This window comes from Mytilus edulis, chromosome 1 (assembly GCF_963676685.1).
Source record: "Mytilus edulis chromosome 1, xbMytEdul2.2, whole genome shotgun sequence".
Classification (NCBI taxonomy): Eukaryota; Metazoa; Mollusca; class Bivalvia; order Mytilida; family Mytilidae; genus Mytilus; species Mytilus edulis.
Window position 1 is genome coordinate 3,399,995 of NC_092344.1, and position 14,012 is coordinate 3,414,006.

The 14,012-nt window shown below is 29.8% G+C and overlaps 1 protein-coding gene across 18 annotated transcripts in view; it reads right to left on the bottom strand.

Moving 5' to 3' along the window:
- LOC139521926 (myosin heavy chain, clone 203-like) overlaps positions 1-14,012 on the bottom strand; it is a 39,750-nt gene that overhangs the window by 3,740 nt on the left and 21,998 nt on the right. For 6 of the 18 annotated variants that reach the window (XM_071315776.1, XM_071315748.1, XM_071315766.1 and 3 more), the window contains 3 exons: positions 13,792-13,860; positions 13,376-13,474; positions 577-844 (listed from right to left, as the gene is read on the bottom strand). In XM_071315776.1, coding sequence (XP_071171877.1) covers positions 581-844; positions 13,376-13,474; positions 13,792-13,860 — 432 coding nt within the window. In that variant the 3' untranslated portion in view covers positions 577-580. Of the gene's footprint in view, positions 1-576; positions 845-1,501; positions 1,573-2,234; positions 2,444-13,375; positions 13,475-13,791; positions 13,861-14,012 lie in introns of all 18 variants that reach the window. The other 12 variants (XM_071315797.1, XM_071315796.1, XM_071315789.1 and 9 more) reach the window with 4 other exon arrangements.

Below are 14,012 nucleotides of genomic sequence, written 5' to 3' on the forward strand. Positions count from 1 at the left end.
GGTATATATCAGTATAAATAATCAGCAACAGTCTTTCACATGCTATGATTAGCAAAGATTCATAATTGTTTACTCTGAAATGAAGAATTATTTATTCTGTGCAGTGTTTTACTGAACAAAAGGTTCAGTGTTTTTGACAAATAAGTGAGATTTAGGTGACAATAGACATGGATTTTCTGAAAAAATTGTTTAACTAGAATTTAAATTAAGATGTAGACAATAATCAAGTGCATGCTCAGAATTTGGCCGTAGATTTTTTACCCCTTTTATGTTATTTTGCAGCCTAGTTGTCTGTTCTCAAACTACAACAGTGTTTCCATTATGGGTTACATGCTTTTACAAGGGAATTCATAAAAGCTAACTCTGTTTTCAAAGTGTTAAACAGTCCATTTTTTCAGGAACAATCTTATAATACACACTAAATTCAATTTAAATTAAAGTTTTCAGGGGAGGTAACAAGATTTTATTGGGATGTGACAAAACCAAACTCCATACGTGACTCTCAATATTTGTAAGTTATTTGTTAAAGGTATGTGATTGGTGAATTAATTAACTCCATGCTGACATATAGGTCACCTGATTAAATTGGAGGGAAAAGTTTGGATTTTTCTCGTTTTGGTTTTGTGATTCCAATGTATTCAGAGATAAGTGAATGCTCTCTTGTTGGTTTAGAGGTTCGACTCCAGTTTGCAATAGATTCAGCTCGACTATGTTTATATACAGATGTCCACTCGGAGCCGAGGATAGATTTTTCCCGTTTCATTAGACTCCCTGGAGGAGGTGGATGGTTTGCAGGAGTCTTTTTACCCTTTCGAGTACCTTGTCGTGTGGCTCTTGACATGATCTTGATAATGAAATGATATGAACATAATGTTATTCTCCAAAGAGTTAACTTCATCCAAACGTTCAAACATAAGTTCAAGAAGTATGAAAGAATGTTATCTTTTAGTTAAGCAAGTAAAATAAGCATAATTAACAAAATGTTAAATAATCTCTTTTACAACTTTGCTATTGCATAAAAATGCTACAAAAATCTGATAAAGAAAACAATCATTTTATTTGACTTAATATATTATAGAAACAAAACTTATTTTAAAAAAAATATAAAAATGTAAAAAATCTCTAAAAGACGTCTTGATAAAAAAACATAATGTTCATCTGGAAGGTTAATAAATGGGATGTGTGATAGTGAAAAGTTATTTTTATGGTTATAATATATTGACATTTTAATTCATTGGGGGGAAAAAAACAAAAAGCTGAAAAATGAAGGGGGCCAAGGGACATCATCAGAGTCTAATATAACATTAACTACATTCCCCCCTTATTCATATCATAAAGATATAGATAAATACTAACAGTTATAAAGTATAGCAGTACATATCATGCTTCTGAGAAATAGAACAAGCAAAATAAAAACAATAGCAGTAAAATATAATCATATCTGGCTGATGGAGAATACATTGAACTGTGCATGTACATCTAATGGACCTGTACTAATGACCTGAACTAAAGGCAGGTTGTATTGCGAGACAAACCAAGGTTCTGTCTTGTGTGTGGTCTTGTCCTTGTTATCTGAAGAAAGGCAAACTTTTTCAATACAGAAATTATTTATCTATATACAATGTATACCACCATTGCTTCCATTCCTATGAGTTATCTACCCTTGAAGTAATTATTATTCAACAATACTTGTGTATTGTTATATATATCATATTTGCATGCTCATTTTAAATCTTCTAAACAAACCAATCTAATTTTAAATATTTACTTTATAACTCATATTATTGTATAGAAATATAATATTTCCCACAGAAAGTAACCAAAAGTTAGCGTGGAATATTGCACTTGTGCTATAAATCTTCAAAATTCATGACGTCATCAACGTCAAAATATTAGTTTAAACCAATTTTTCTTTCAAATATTATATTGCTATACAATAAAAGGGTTATTGCATGAATATTGGGGAATATTGTCCCTCGTAGAACATATATTGCATTCGCAAGCTCATGCGATATAAAATTCTACTCGGGACAATATTCCCCAATATTCATGCAATAACCCTATACTATTATTACTTCTTTTAAATTACATAAGCTGTGAAACATGCAAGCTGCATTAACAAACTACGTTTTAACAAGGACAAATTGTGACTCTTTATATTTGTTCATGCCCCTATGTATGGGAAGTGATGTCTTATTTAAAGCGGTGAGTTTACGTATGATTTTTTTCAATACCATCACTATTCAAGGTCATTGCTGAAGCATGAGTCGACCTCTGTAATTGGGGTAAGACATGGTTCTGTGGTGCCCTCTGGTGGCAGAGAGTATTCCTCATTATCATCATTATATGTGTAATCAGTATCAGGATTTGCAGTAGGCATATAGTAATATATTGGTGGAAGTAATCCAAATCTTTGTTTTTCCTCTTCACACTGTTGTTTCATCTTACATGGGAAATAAATTACATACTCATTTCAAACAAAGAATTTTATTCTTAATAAATTCCTTCAGCAGTTTATTATTATACTGCATGCTTTTAATTCTAGTTGACTTTGTTTACTTGAAACAAAATGGAGGAAGTATTGAATGTACTGTCACTCACAAATCAAATTACTACATACAGCAATATATGTGTCTAGAAACACAAGTAAGGGTAAATAGAATTAAGAAATATTCTCATTTTTTTTCTTCTGTAATCAATTTCGACATTCATTATTAAGGACACAACTTGTTTCTAAAATTGCTATATTGTTCCCTTCATCTTGACCTTACTGGTTCAGAAATAGAGCTTTCTGTTAAAGGCTCAGAAACATTAAACTTGCCTTTAAAGATTTGGAATCACCGAGCTTGCTTTTTGGGCTATGAAACACTTAACTTCTTGATTTAGGGTTTAACACTCTGAGGTTGAATTTTAAGGATGGTAAATGCTGAGCTAGCTTTTAAAGGGTCATCAACAATGAGTTTGCTTTTGAGTCTTGATTACACTAAACTGAGCTTATGTTTTACAGCTCTTAAAAACATTGAGATTGCCTTTCAAGGCTCAAAATCTTTTTAATCATTAATGTTTAGTTCATATTCAAATTCACATTGACTGACAGATGAACATTTTTTGTTATCCTGGGTAGACATCATTTTGGTTTTCATATTGGAGTAATAATTTGGCCTTGTGGCCTTGATATGATTTTTTTTTAAAATATAAACAAATCTAAAAAATGATGAGTTACCTTTAAAATTTATCTGTGGAGATTTGAAATGTTGAAGTACTTATGTTCAAATATCACATAAAATTGAGAATGGAAATGGGGAATGTGTCAAAGAGACATTCCCCTAATTAAAGAGTGGAAAACATATGACCATCTGAAGAACATACCGACATATGACAATGATTATTTATTAACAGTTTTGGGATAGCTAATCTAAGACAAATGATGTGAGTTAAAATATTATAGTTAAAAACTGACACAAAAATGAACTCTTAAAGGTTATGGTTTTTTTCCTTATATGGCAAATTTCAAATGATTGATATTTCTTATAAGTGTATGGGCAAAATATGTTCTAAATGCATAAAGTATATTTCACACTCAATAAATCATGATATAATATATATTAACAATTGGATTTAATGAAAAAACATTATAGTTGTTTGTAGATCTATTCAAGGCCTATAAGAAAACAAAAACATTGTTCCCTTCTAGAATGAAATGAAAAGATTTGTTGAGAAATCATCTGTATCTAGTATGACTTAAACAATAGTGAGTATGAAAAGATTTGTTGAGAAATCATCTGTATCTAGTATGACTTAAAGGGAAATTCCGCGATTTTTTACTTATCATCTAATTATGTTCATCTTAACATAAAAAACACATTTGCAAAGTTTTAAATTTATATTCCTTCTAATAACGGAGAAAATCAAGTATTTGTTACTTTTTTGGTTGAATTCTCGAGTGGGTCGTGACGTATTAGCCCGATTTATTGAATTCTGGGAAAAAATAAAATCTGTTTAACTCTTATAGCTTATCGACAATATACGTAATTAAAAGCGCACAGCTGACGAATGGTCGAAGTTATAAACCACAATATAAGAATGAACGAAAGTGAATATGCATATATATACCGTTTTGTATTGATTGAATTAAACTCCTATAAAATTATCTCTAGTAAATGTTTTTGAATAAATTTAATTAATTATTGTTGAGATTTTTTTCATAAAATATTTATTGAACATTTTTACTGATATTGAACTGAAAATATTTCAGTTCTATTTGCTGTTATTGTTTTGATAATCATTTCAATGCAACTAATGTGTGAGCAGAGTGTGTATATTATTTTGTAAAGGTCACTGTATATTTCTCGGCTTGAGGTCAATTCGTTTACCTTGTAGCTATTTAGCCGCAGGTGTGAGTTCAAGCGTACACAGGTATAAATGTTGTTATTTGGAAAGGATAAATAGAAAGGATTAGAGTATATGCTGTCATGATGTTAATACACTAAGATTAAATACACGATGAGAATAAAGATACAATAATTAAATTGTGTAAATTAATTGAAAATAAAATTCAGATTCGTAATTCCGAAAGTGTATAAAAATAAAAGGAAACAATTTTTGATTACTTTCTTAGCGGCAATTGGCGTAAAGATTCAAATATGAAGCAAAAAATAGTAGTTTTAATCTTTAATAAAAACTAAATGCAATATTACCCAATTTGATATACCATTGTACATCTGTTTGATATCATTGACTTTACCGGAATTTCTTAACTTGTATTCAAATCTGGCTGTGTTTAAATGCTAATAAAACTATTGCAATTTTAAAGTTTTTAATTGACAAAAAAATACAACATACAACATGCATAATTTTTTTTTAGTTTCTTTTTAACATTTTATTCTTACATAATTAAATTCATTTGGCAATCATTTACACGAACTTTTTGTGAAAAGAATACTAATTATCTAAGCTAAGGCATTATATCTTTTGAGGATTTTTGAGGATTTTTTTTTAAATTCTATGATAATAGTTGTGCAATGTTGAACATGATAGCCGTCATTAATCCAAATAAGTAATACAGTAGTTGTAATAAAAGTTATACTTTAGTCATGCATTACAGATATTGACGAATTTATAATAGTTCGTTCATACATCGTTGTTCATGAAACAATCATTATTAGTATACATGTAAGTTTCCTGACGTATAAGAGCCATTGAGGATGAGCTCCAGAGAAATCAGACTAGTTGCGTTTCGTTCGTTTGTTTGTTGGGAAAGGAGAGGAAATGCAACCGCTTGTACAGATAAACGACAGAATTACCATACAAGCATTTATAGTCAACACAATCAGAAAGAGTTCCCATCGTTAGACGGGGAATATGAAGGCTTCCAAGAATGAACAAGTGACATGTCTAACTCTGAACAGTTAGAGAACAGACTATCGACATCGAACGCTTGTTCTTGATATTTGAAACTGTATGCATATATATACGTATACGTTTATGATATAGTGATGAGTTCTGACAAAAACTAAATTCCTTCATGGTTATATCTTGCCATACGTTTATATTGGTTTGTAAGGTGATTACTCAAAATCGTTATTTGAAAATCCTGTTTGTGAGATGTAGATTCATTTCAATACAGAAATTTCGTCTATATATTTCACAAGTGTATAACACGGAGAAGCTCTGAAGGTTCATTACTCCCATTTTGTTTGGGTGTGAACCATCGATGTTTACAGCAATATCAAGGAATAAGGTGATGATGGTAGAAAGAACTATGGGCGTCATGTGGCAAATATTACATGCATATCGGACAATGAGTTGTCAATCTGTATGAACAGTTTTCCAATACAACCATATTATTGAGAAGGAATGTTTACATGCTATACTCTCGTACTAGTATTACAGGGTTCTTGTGGCGTTCACCTTAGACACACATCGTTTTAACGATGTTTAAAAAAAGACAGAACCAATTTAATGTCATATTTCCCTATTTTTTAAATATAACTAAAATTCTTTTATCTGACAAGAATATCCCTATTTAGCGAACAAGTAATTTATTCTTTTTTCGGTTATTGAATACCAAGAAAGAAAATAAATCCCGAAATTAATTTGAAACTTTGATACTCAAAAGTTTCCCAGCAAAATATTCACATCCCCTGGGGATAATTAGTGTTCGTCCAGTGGCATATATAACAATTGTGATGACGAATTCCTTCCTTTGTTTGAGAACAATCTTATTGAAATATAAATCTGTGATTTTCCTAGGTCCACAGCTTCAATGAACCAAAGCAAAAGTTATACATCGACCTGTATTTAAATCAAATTGGTTCTCTTCTTCTTTTGGTATACAACTGTAGTCTATCGACATTCGATGATTACATACTGTTGGCATACGTTGGCTAGTCTATTTACAACACTTTTACCCCTATTTATTCAAAATATATGTTTTTTTCTTATGTTCAATGTATACACGTATATATTTTAAATTGCGCTATAGTTCCGTAACTTTATATCCAGTCGTATAAACGAATCGTCGGCAAGTGCGTACATTTTTTTAAATCAATATTTCTGGTCTGTTCCAATCTGTCCTTCACTATTGACAATGACTATATATTACATTTTCCCAAATTCACCCTTGGAAAAAATATTTAAATAGATTTTAATTTCATCAAATCTTATTTTTTGGGTATTATTTATATATTATGAATTATATTCTTTACACCAGAAATGTTATTTATAAACAAGCGTATGAGTTTAGTAATGACAAGTAAGACAGAGTTGTATATTATACATCTGATAGTTCAAAATGGAAAGTTATAAGTTATAAGTTATCAGCCGTGTACACTGATCAATACCTGCAGAAGTGAAACGATGCATGAACTTGCAAGCCCGACAGGAAATCGCTTGAATACCTGGACGTGTCACCTCACACCCCTCACAATACCTTTGGAAGTAATACCTTTAGCCATGCTGGTGATCAGATAAGGGAAGATCAAAATATATTTGAAAAAAGTTTATTACTTTAAAGAATTATGAACAAATTAGATTTTCGAAAACAATTTTCACGGAACACTTATTTATGATTTCAACTTTGACTTTTCACCTAATTCCAATATCAACAGTTTAAAAACAACAGACCATGGTAATTTAAAAAAAGTAAGAATATTTTCCGTATCAAGTTAGTTAGTCGTATTAAACAACCGTACGATTGACAAGATATCGACACGCAATTACGACTACATCGGTTACTGTAGTTTTGTTTCTTTGTGGTTTATAGACATATCGTTTTTATTCATCGGGAAAGAAGACAAGATGGCGGATCTCGGAGAATTGATACTCTAAATTTAAAATCGATGGTGATCGCTTATCTAGCGGAATAAAACTTTAATATCTATGAATTTGAACATTTTTATACAGAATGAACATAATATCAATTTTTGATTTTTTTGCGAAGTTTCCCTTTAAACAATAGTGAGTATGAAAAGTTTTGTTGAGAAATCATCTGTATCTAGTATGACTTAAACAATAGTGAGTATGAAAAGTTTTGTTGAGAAATCATCTGTATCTAGTATGACTTAAACAATAGTGAGTATGAAAAGATTTGTTGAGAAATCATCTGTATCTAGTATGACTTAAACAATAGTGAGTATGAAAAGTTTTGTTGAGAAATCATCTGTATCTAGTATGACTTAAACAATAGTGAGTATGAAAAGTTTTGTTGAGAAATCATCTGTATCTAGTATGACTTAAACAATAGTGAGTATGAAAAGTTTTGTTGAGAAATCATCTGTATCTAGTATGACTTAAACAATAGTGAGTATGAAAAGTTTTGTTGAGAAATCATCTGTATCTAGTATGACTTAAACAATAGTGAGTATGAACAGTTTTGTTGAGAAATCATCTGTATCTAGTATGACTTAAACAATAGTGAGTATGAAAAGTTTTGTTGAGAAATCATCTGTATCTAGTATGACTTAAACAATAGTGAGTATGAAAAGTTTTGTTGAGAAATCATCTGTATCTAGTATGACTTAAACAATAGTGAGTATGAAAAGATTTGTTGAGAAATCATCTGTATCTAGTATGACTAATAAACAATAGTGAGTATGAAAGGATTTGTTGAGAAATCATCTGTATCTAGTATGACTTAAACAATAGTGAGTATGAAAAGTTTTGTTGAGAAATCATCTGTATCTAGTATGACTTAAACAATAGTGAGTATGAAAAGTTTTGTTGAGAAATCATCTGTATCTAGTATGACTTAAACAATAGTGAGTATGAAAAGTTTTGTTGAGAAATCATCTGTATCTAGTATGACTTAAACAATAGTGAGTATGAAAAGTTTTGTTGAGAAATCATCTGTATCTAGTATGACTTAAACAATAGTGAGTATGAACAGTTTTGTTGAGAAATCATCTGTATCTAGTATGACTTAAACAATAGTGAGTATGAACAGTTTTGTTGAGAAATCATCTGTATCTAGTATGACTTAAACAATAGTGAGTATGAAAAGTTTTGTTGAGAAATCATCTGTATCTAGTATGACTTAAACAATAGTGAGTATGAAAAGTTTTGTTGAGAAATCATCTGTATCTAGTATGACTTAAACAATAGTGAGTATGAAAAGATTTGTTGAGAAATCATCTGTATCTAGTATGACTTAAACAATAGTGAGTATGAAAAGATTTGTTGAGAAATCATCTGTATCTAGTATGACTTAAACAATAGTGAGTATGAAAAGTTTTGTTGAGAAATCATCTGTATCTAGTATGACTTAAACAATAGTGAGTATGAAAAGTTTTGTTGAGAAATCATCTGTATCTAGTATGACTTAAACAATAGTGAGTATGAAAAGTTTTGTTGAGAAATCATCTGTATCTAGTATGACTTAAACAATAGTGAGTATGAAAAGTTTTGTTGAGAAATCATCTGTATCTAGTATGACTTAAACAATAGTGAGTATGAAAAGTTTTGTTGAGAAATCATCTGTATCTAGTATGACTTAAACAATAGTGAGTATGAAAAGATTTGTTGAGAAATCATCTGTATCTAGTATGACTTAAACAATAGTGAGTATGAAAAGTTTTGTTGAGAAATCATCTGTATCTAGTATGACTTAAACAATAGTGAGTATGAAAAGTTTTGTTGAGAAATCATCTGTATCTAGTATGACTTAAACAATAGTGAGTATGAAAAGTTTTGTTGAGAAATCATCTGTATCTAGTATGACTTAAACAATAGTGAGTATGAAAAGTTTTGTTGAGAAATCATCTGTATCTAGTATGACTTAAACAATAGTGAGTATGAAAAGTTTTGTTGAGAAATCATCTGTATCTAGTATGACTTAAACAATAGTGAGTATGAAAAGTTTTGTTGAGAAATCATCTGTATCTAGTATGACTTAAACAATAGTGAGTATGAAAAGTTTTGTTGAGAAATCATCTGTATCTAGTATGACTTAAACAATAGTGAGTATGAAAAGTTTTGTTGAGAAATCATCTGTATCTAGTATGACTTAAATAATAGTGAGTATGAAAAGTTTTGTTGAGAAATCATCTGTATCTAGTATGACTTAAACAATAGTGAGTATGAAAAGTTTTGTTGAGAAATCATCTGTATCTAGTATGACTTAAACAATAGTGAGTATGAAAGGATTTGTTGAGAAATCATCTGTATCTAGTATGACTTAAACAATAGTGAGTATGAAAAGTTTTGTTGAGAAATCATCTGTATCTAGTATGACTTAAACAATAGTGAGTATGAAAGGATTTGTTGAGAAATCATCTGTATCTAGTATGACTTAAACAATAGTGAGTATGAACAGTTTTGTTGAGAAATCATCTGTATCTAGTATGACTTAAACAATAGTGAGTATGAAAGGATTTGTTGAGAAATCATCTGTATCTAGTATGACTTAAACAATAGTGAGTATGAAAAGTTTTGTTGAGAAATCATCTGTATCTAGTATGACTTAAACAATAGTGAGTATGAAAGGATTTGTTGAGAAATCATCTGTATCTAGTATGACTTAAACAATAGTGAGTATGAAAAGTTTTGTTGAGAAATCATCTGTATCTAGTATGACTTAAACAATAGTGAGTATGAAAGGATTTGTTGAGAAATCATCTGTATCTAGTATGACTTAAACAATAGTGAGTATGAACAGTTTTGTTGAGAAATCATCTGTATCTAGTATGACTTAAACAATAGTGAGTATGAAAGGATTTGTTGAGAAATCATCTGTATCTAGTATGACTTAAACAATAGTGAGTATGAAAAGTTTTGTTGAGAAATCATCTGTATCTAGTATGACTTAAACAATAGTGAGTATGAAAGGATTTGTTGAGAAATCATCTGTATCTAGTATGACTTAAACAATAGTGAGTATGAAAAGTTTTGTTGAGAAATCATCTGTATCTAGTATGACTTAAACAATAGTGAGTATGAAAGGATTTGTTGAGAAATCATCTGTATCTAGTATGACTTAAACAATAGTGAGTATGAACAGTTTTGTTGAGAAATCATCTGTATCTAGTATGACTTAAACAATAGTGAGTATGAAAGGATTTGTTGAGAAATCATCTGTATCTAGTATGACTTAAACAATAGTGAGTATGAAAAGTTTTGTTGAGAAATCATCTGTATCTAGTATGACTTAAACAATAGTGAGTATGAAAGGATTTGTTGAGAAATCATCTGTATCTAGTATGACTTAAACAATAGTGAGTATGAAAAGTTTTGTTGAGAAATCATCTGTATCTAGTATGACTTAAACAATAGTGAGTATGAACAGTTTTGTTGAGAAATCATCTGTATCTAGTATGACTTAAACAATAGTGAGTATGAACAGTTTTGTTGAGAAATCATCTGTATCTAGTATGACTTAAACAATAGTGAGTATGAAAAGTTTTGTTGAGAAATCATCTGTATCTAGTATGACTTAAACAATAGTGAGTATGAAAAGTTTTGTTGAGAAATCATCTGTATCTAGTATGACTTAAACAATAGTGAGTATGAACAGTGTTGTTGAGAAATCATCTGTATCTAGTATGACTTAAACAATAGTGAGTATGAACAGTTTTGTTGAGAAATCATCTGTATCTAGTATGACTTAAACAATAGTGAGTATGAAAAGTTTTGTTGAGAAATCATCTGTATCTAGTATGACTTAAACAATAGTGAGTATGAAAAGTTTTGTTGAGAAATCATCTGTATCTAGTATGACTTAAACAATAGTGAGTATGAACAGTGTTGTTGAGAAATCATCTGTATCTAGTATGACTTAAACAATAGTGAGTATGAAAAGTTTTGTTGAGAAATCATCTGTATCTAGTATGACTTAAACAATAGTGAGTATGAAAAGTTTTGTTGAGAAATCATCTGTATCTAGTATGACTTAAACAATAGTGAGTATGAAAAGTTTTGTTGAGAAATCATCTGTATCTAGTATGACTTAAATAATAGTGAGTATGAAAAGTTTTGTTGAGAAATCATCTGTATCTAGTATGACTTAAACAATAGTGAGTATGAAAAGTTTTGTTGAGAAATCATCTGTATCTAGTATGACTTAAACAATAGTGAGTATGAAAAGTTTTGTTGAGAAATCATCTGTATCTAGTATGACTTAAACAATAGTGAGTATGAAAAGTTTTGTTGAGAAATCATCTGTATCTAGTATGACTTAAATAATAGTGAGTATGAAAAGTTTTGTTGAGAAATCATCTGTATCTAGTATGACTTAAACAATAGTGAGTATGAAAAGTTTTGTTGAGAAATCATCTGTATCTAGTATGACTTAAACAATAGTGAGTATGAAAGGATTTGTTGAGAAATCATCTGTATCTAGTATGACTTAAACAATAGTGAGTATGAACAGTTTTGTTGAGAAATCATCTGTATCTAGTATGACTTAAACAATAGTGAGTATGAAAGGATTTGTTGAGAAATCATCTGTATCTAGTATGACTTAAACAATAGTGAGTATGAAAAGTTTTGTTGAGAAATCATCTGTATCTAGTATGACTTAAACAATAGTGAGTATGAAAGGATTTGTTGAGAAATCATCTGTATCTAGTATGACTTAAACAATAGTGAGTATGAAAAGTTTTGTTGAGAAATCATCTGTATCTAGTATGACTTAAACAATAGTGAGTATGAAAGGATTTGTTGAGAAATCATCTGTATCTAGTATGACTTAAACAATAGTGAGTATGAACAGTTTTGTTGAGAAATCATCTGTATCTAGTATGACTTAAACAATAGTGAGTATGAAAGGATTTGTTGAGAAATCATCTGTATCTAGTATGACTTAAACAATAGTGAGTATGAAAAGTTTTGTTGAGAAATCATCTGTATCTAGTATGACTTAAACAATAGTGAGTATGAAAGGATTTGTTGAGAAATCATCTGTATCTAGTATGACTTAAACAATAGTGAGTATGAAAAGTTTTGTTGAGAAATCATCTGTATCTAGTATGACTTAAACAATAGTGAGTATGAAAAGATTTGTTGAGAAATCATCTGTATCTAGTATGACTTAAACAATAGTGAGTATGAAAAGTTTTGTTGAGAAATCATCTGTATCTAGTATGACTTAAACAATAGTGAGTATGAAAGGATTTGTTGAGAAATCATCTGTATCTAGTATGACTTAAACAATAGTGAGTATGAAAGGATTTGTTGAGAAATCATCTGTATCTAGTATGACTTAAACAATAGTGAGTATGAAAAGTTTTGTTGAGAAATCATCTGTATCTAGTATGACTTAAACAATAGTGAGTATGAAAAGTTTTGTTGAGAAATCATCTGTATCTAGTATGACTTAAACAATAGTGAGTATGAAAAGATTTGTTTACTCTGTTGTTATTATTAAGCAGAGGGTTAATTTAGACAATACACAAAATGGACAAGAATTTGATTGGGTAAACCGTATGTGGATACATTTTGTACAAATAAAACTCATAAGTTAAGCTCAATATGAACAAACTTAAATACACTGGTCTATCATGATGTTTCTATTCATATATAATGAGGAAGATGTTTCTATTCATATATAATGAGGAAGATGTTTCTATTCATATATAATGAGGAAGATGTTTCTATTCATATATAAGGAGGAATATGTATCATAATTAGTTATGTTAGACTCAATGAATATCAGAAAGAAGGATATATGAAGATATTTGTAGAGCTCTATCAAAATGAAATGCTGCAATTCACAAAAATATAAAACTAAACTTTAAAAAAAAAAAAATCTTTTTAATAAAAGTAATCATCTCAACCAACCATTCTCAAAACAACCAAATCAGCAAAAGAAGGTGGGTTTAGTGAAAGTCTTGTGATCACCTGTGAGTTAATAAACACACAGATTGTTGTCATGGTAACCTACCTGGCTCCATCTATATTCTTCATCAAATTGAGCTAACTGTTTCTTTAATAGAATCCAATCTGAGGCTTGTCTTGTTAAACTTCTAGATAAGTTATTGTGCTAAAATAGATATTGTCAAATATTTAAAATAAAAAATGGTATAATTCATGGACAACATCAAACATGAAAATCATGTGTACGAAGTTTCAAGTTGATGAACTTCAACTTTATCAAAAACTACCTTGACCGAAAACTTTAACCTGAATTATGTAAACTAAACCAGAATATTTTCTTACCCAAATTTCCAGATAACATTACTTGAAAGCTCCCAAAGTTATGTTTAGTCTATTTGTTACCCCATCCTGAGCCTTACATGTATCCATTTGACATACCTAGGACTTTCCCTCCCTGAGCTCTATTAGACCATACTACCATACCTGTGTTTTTTCTCTGTCTAATCTCTTTGTTAGATCTCTTCTGTTAGCTTCACTTGTATCTAGGCGATGCTGTAAACAGAGATAACAAGCATTACAATATTATCATTATATGGAACGACTGAATAGAAATCTTTCATTAAGTGACCAAGTTTGAATTTTCAGCAATAACATTGAACCATTATATATTTACCACAATAGCATATTTTAAGGATAGCACATCA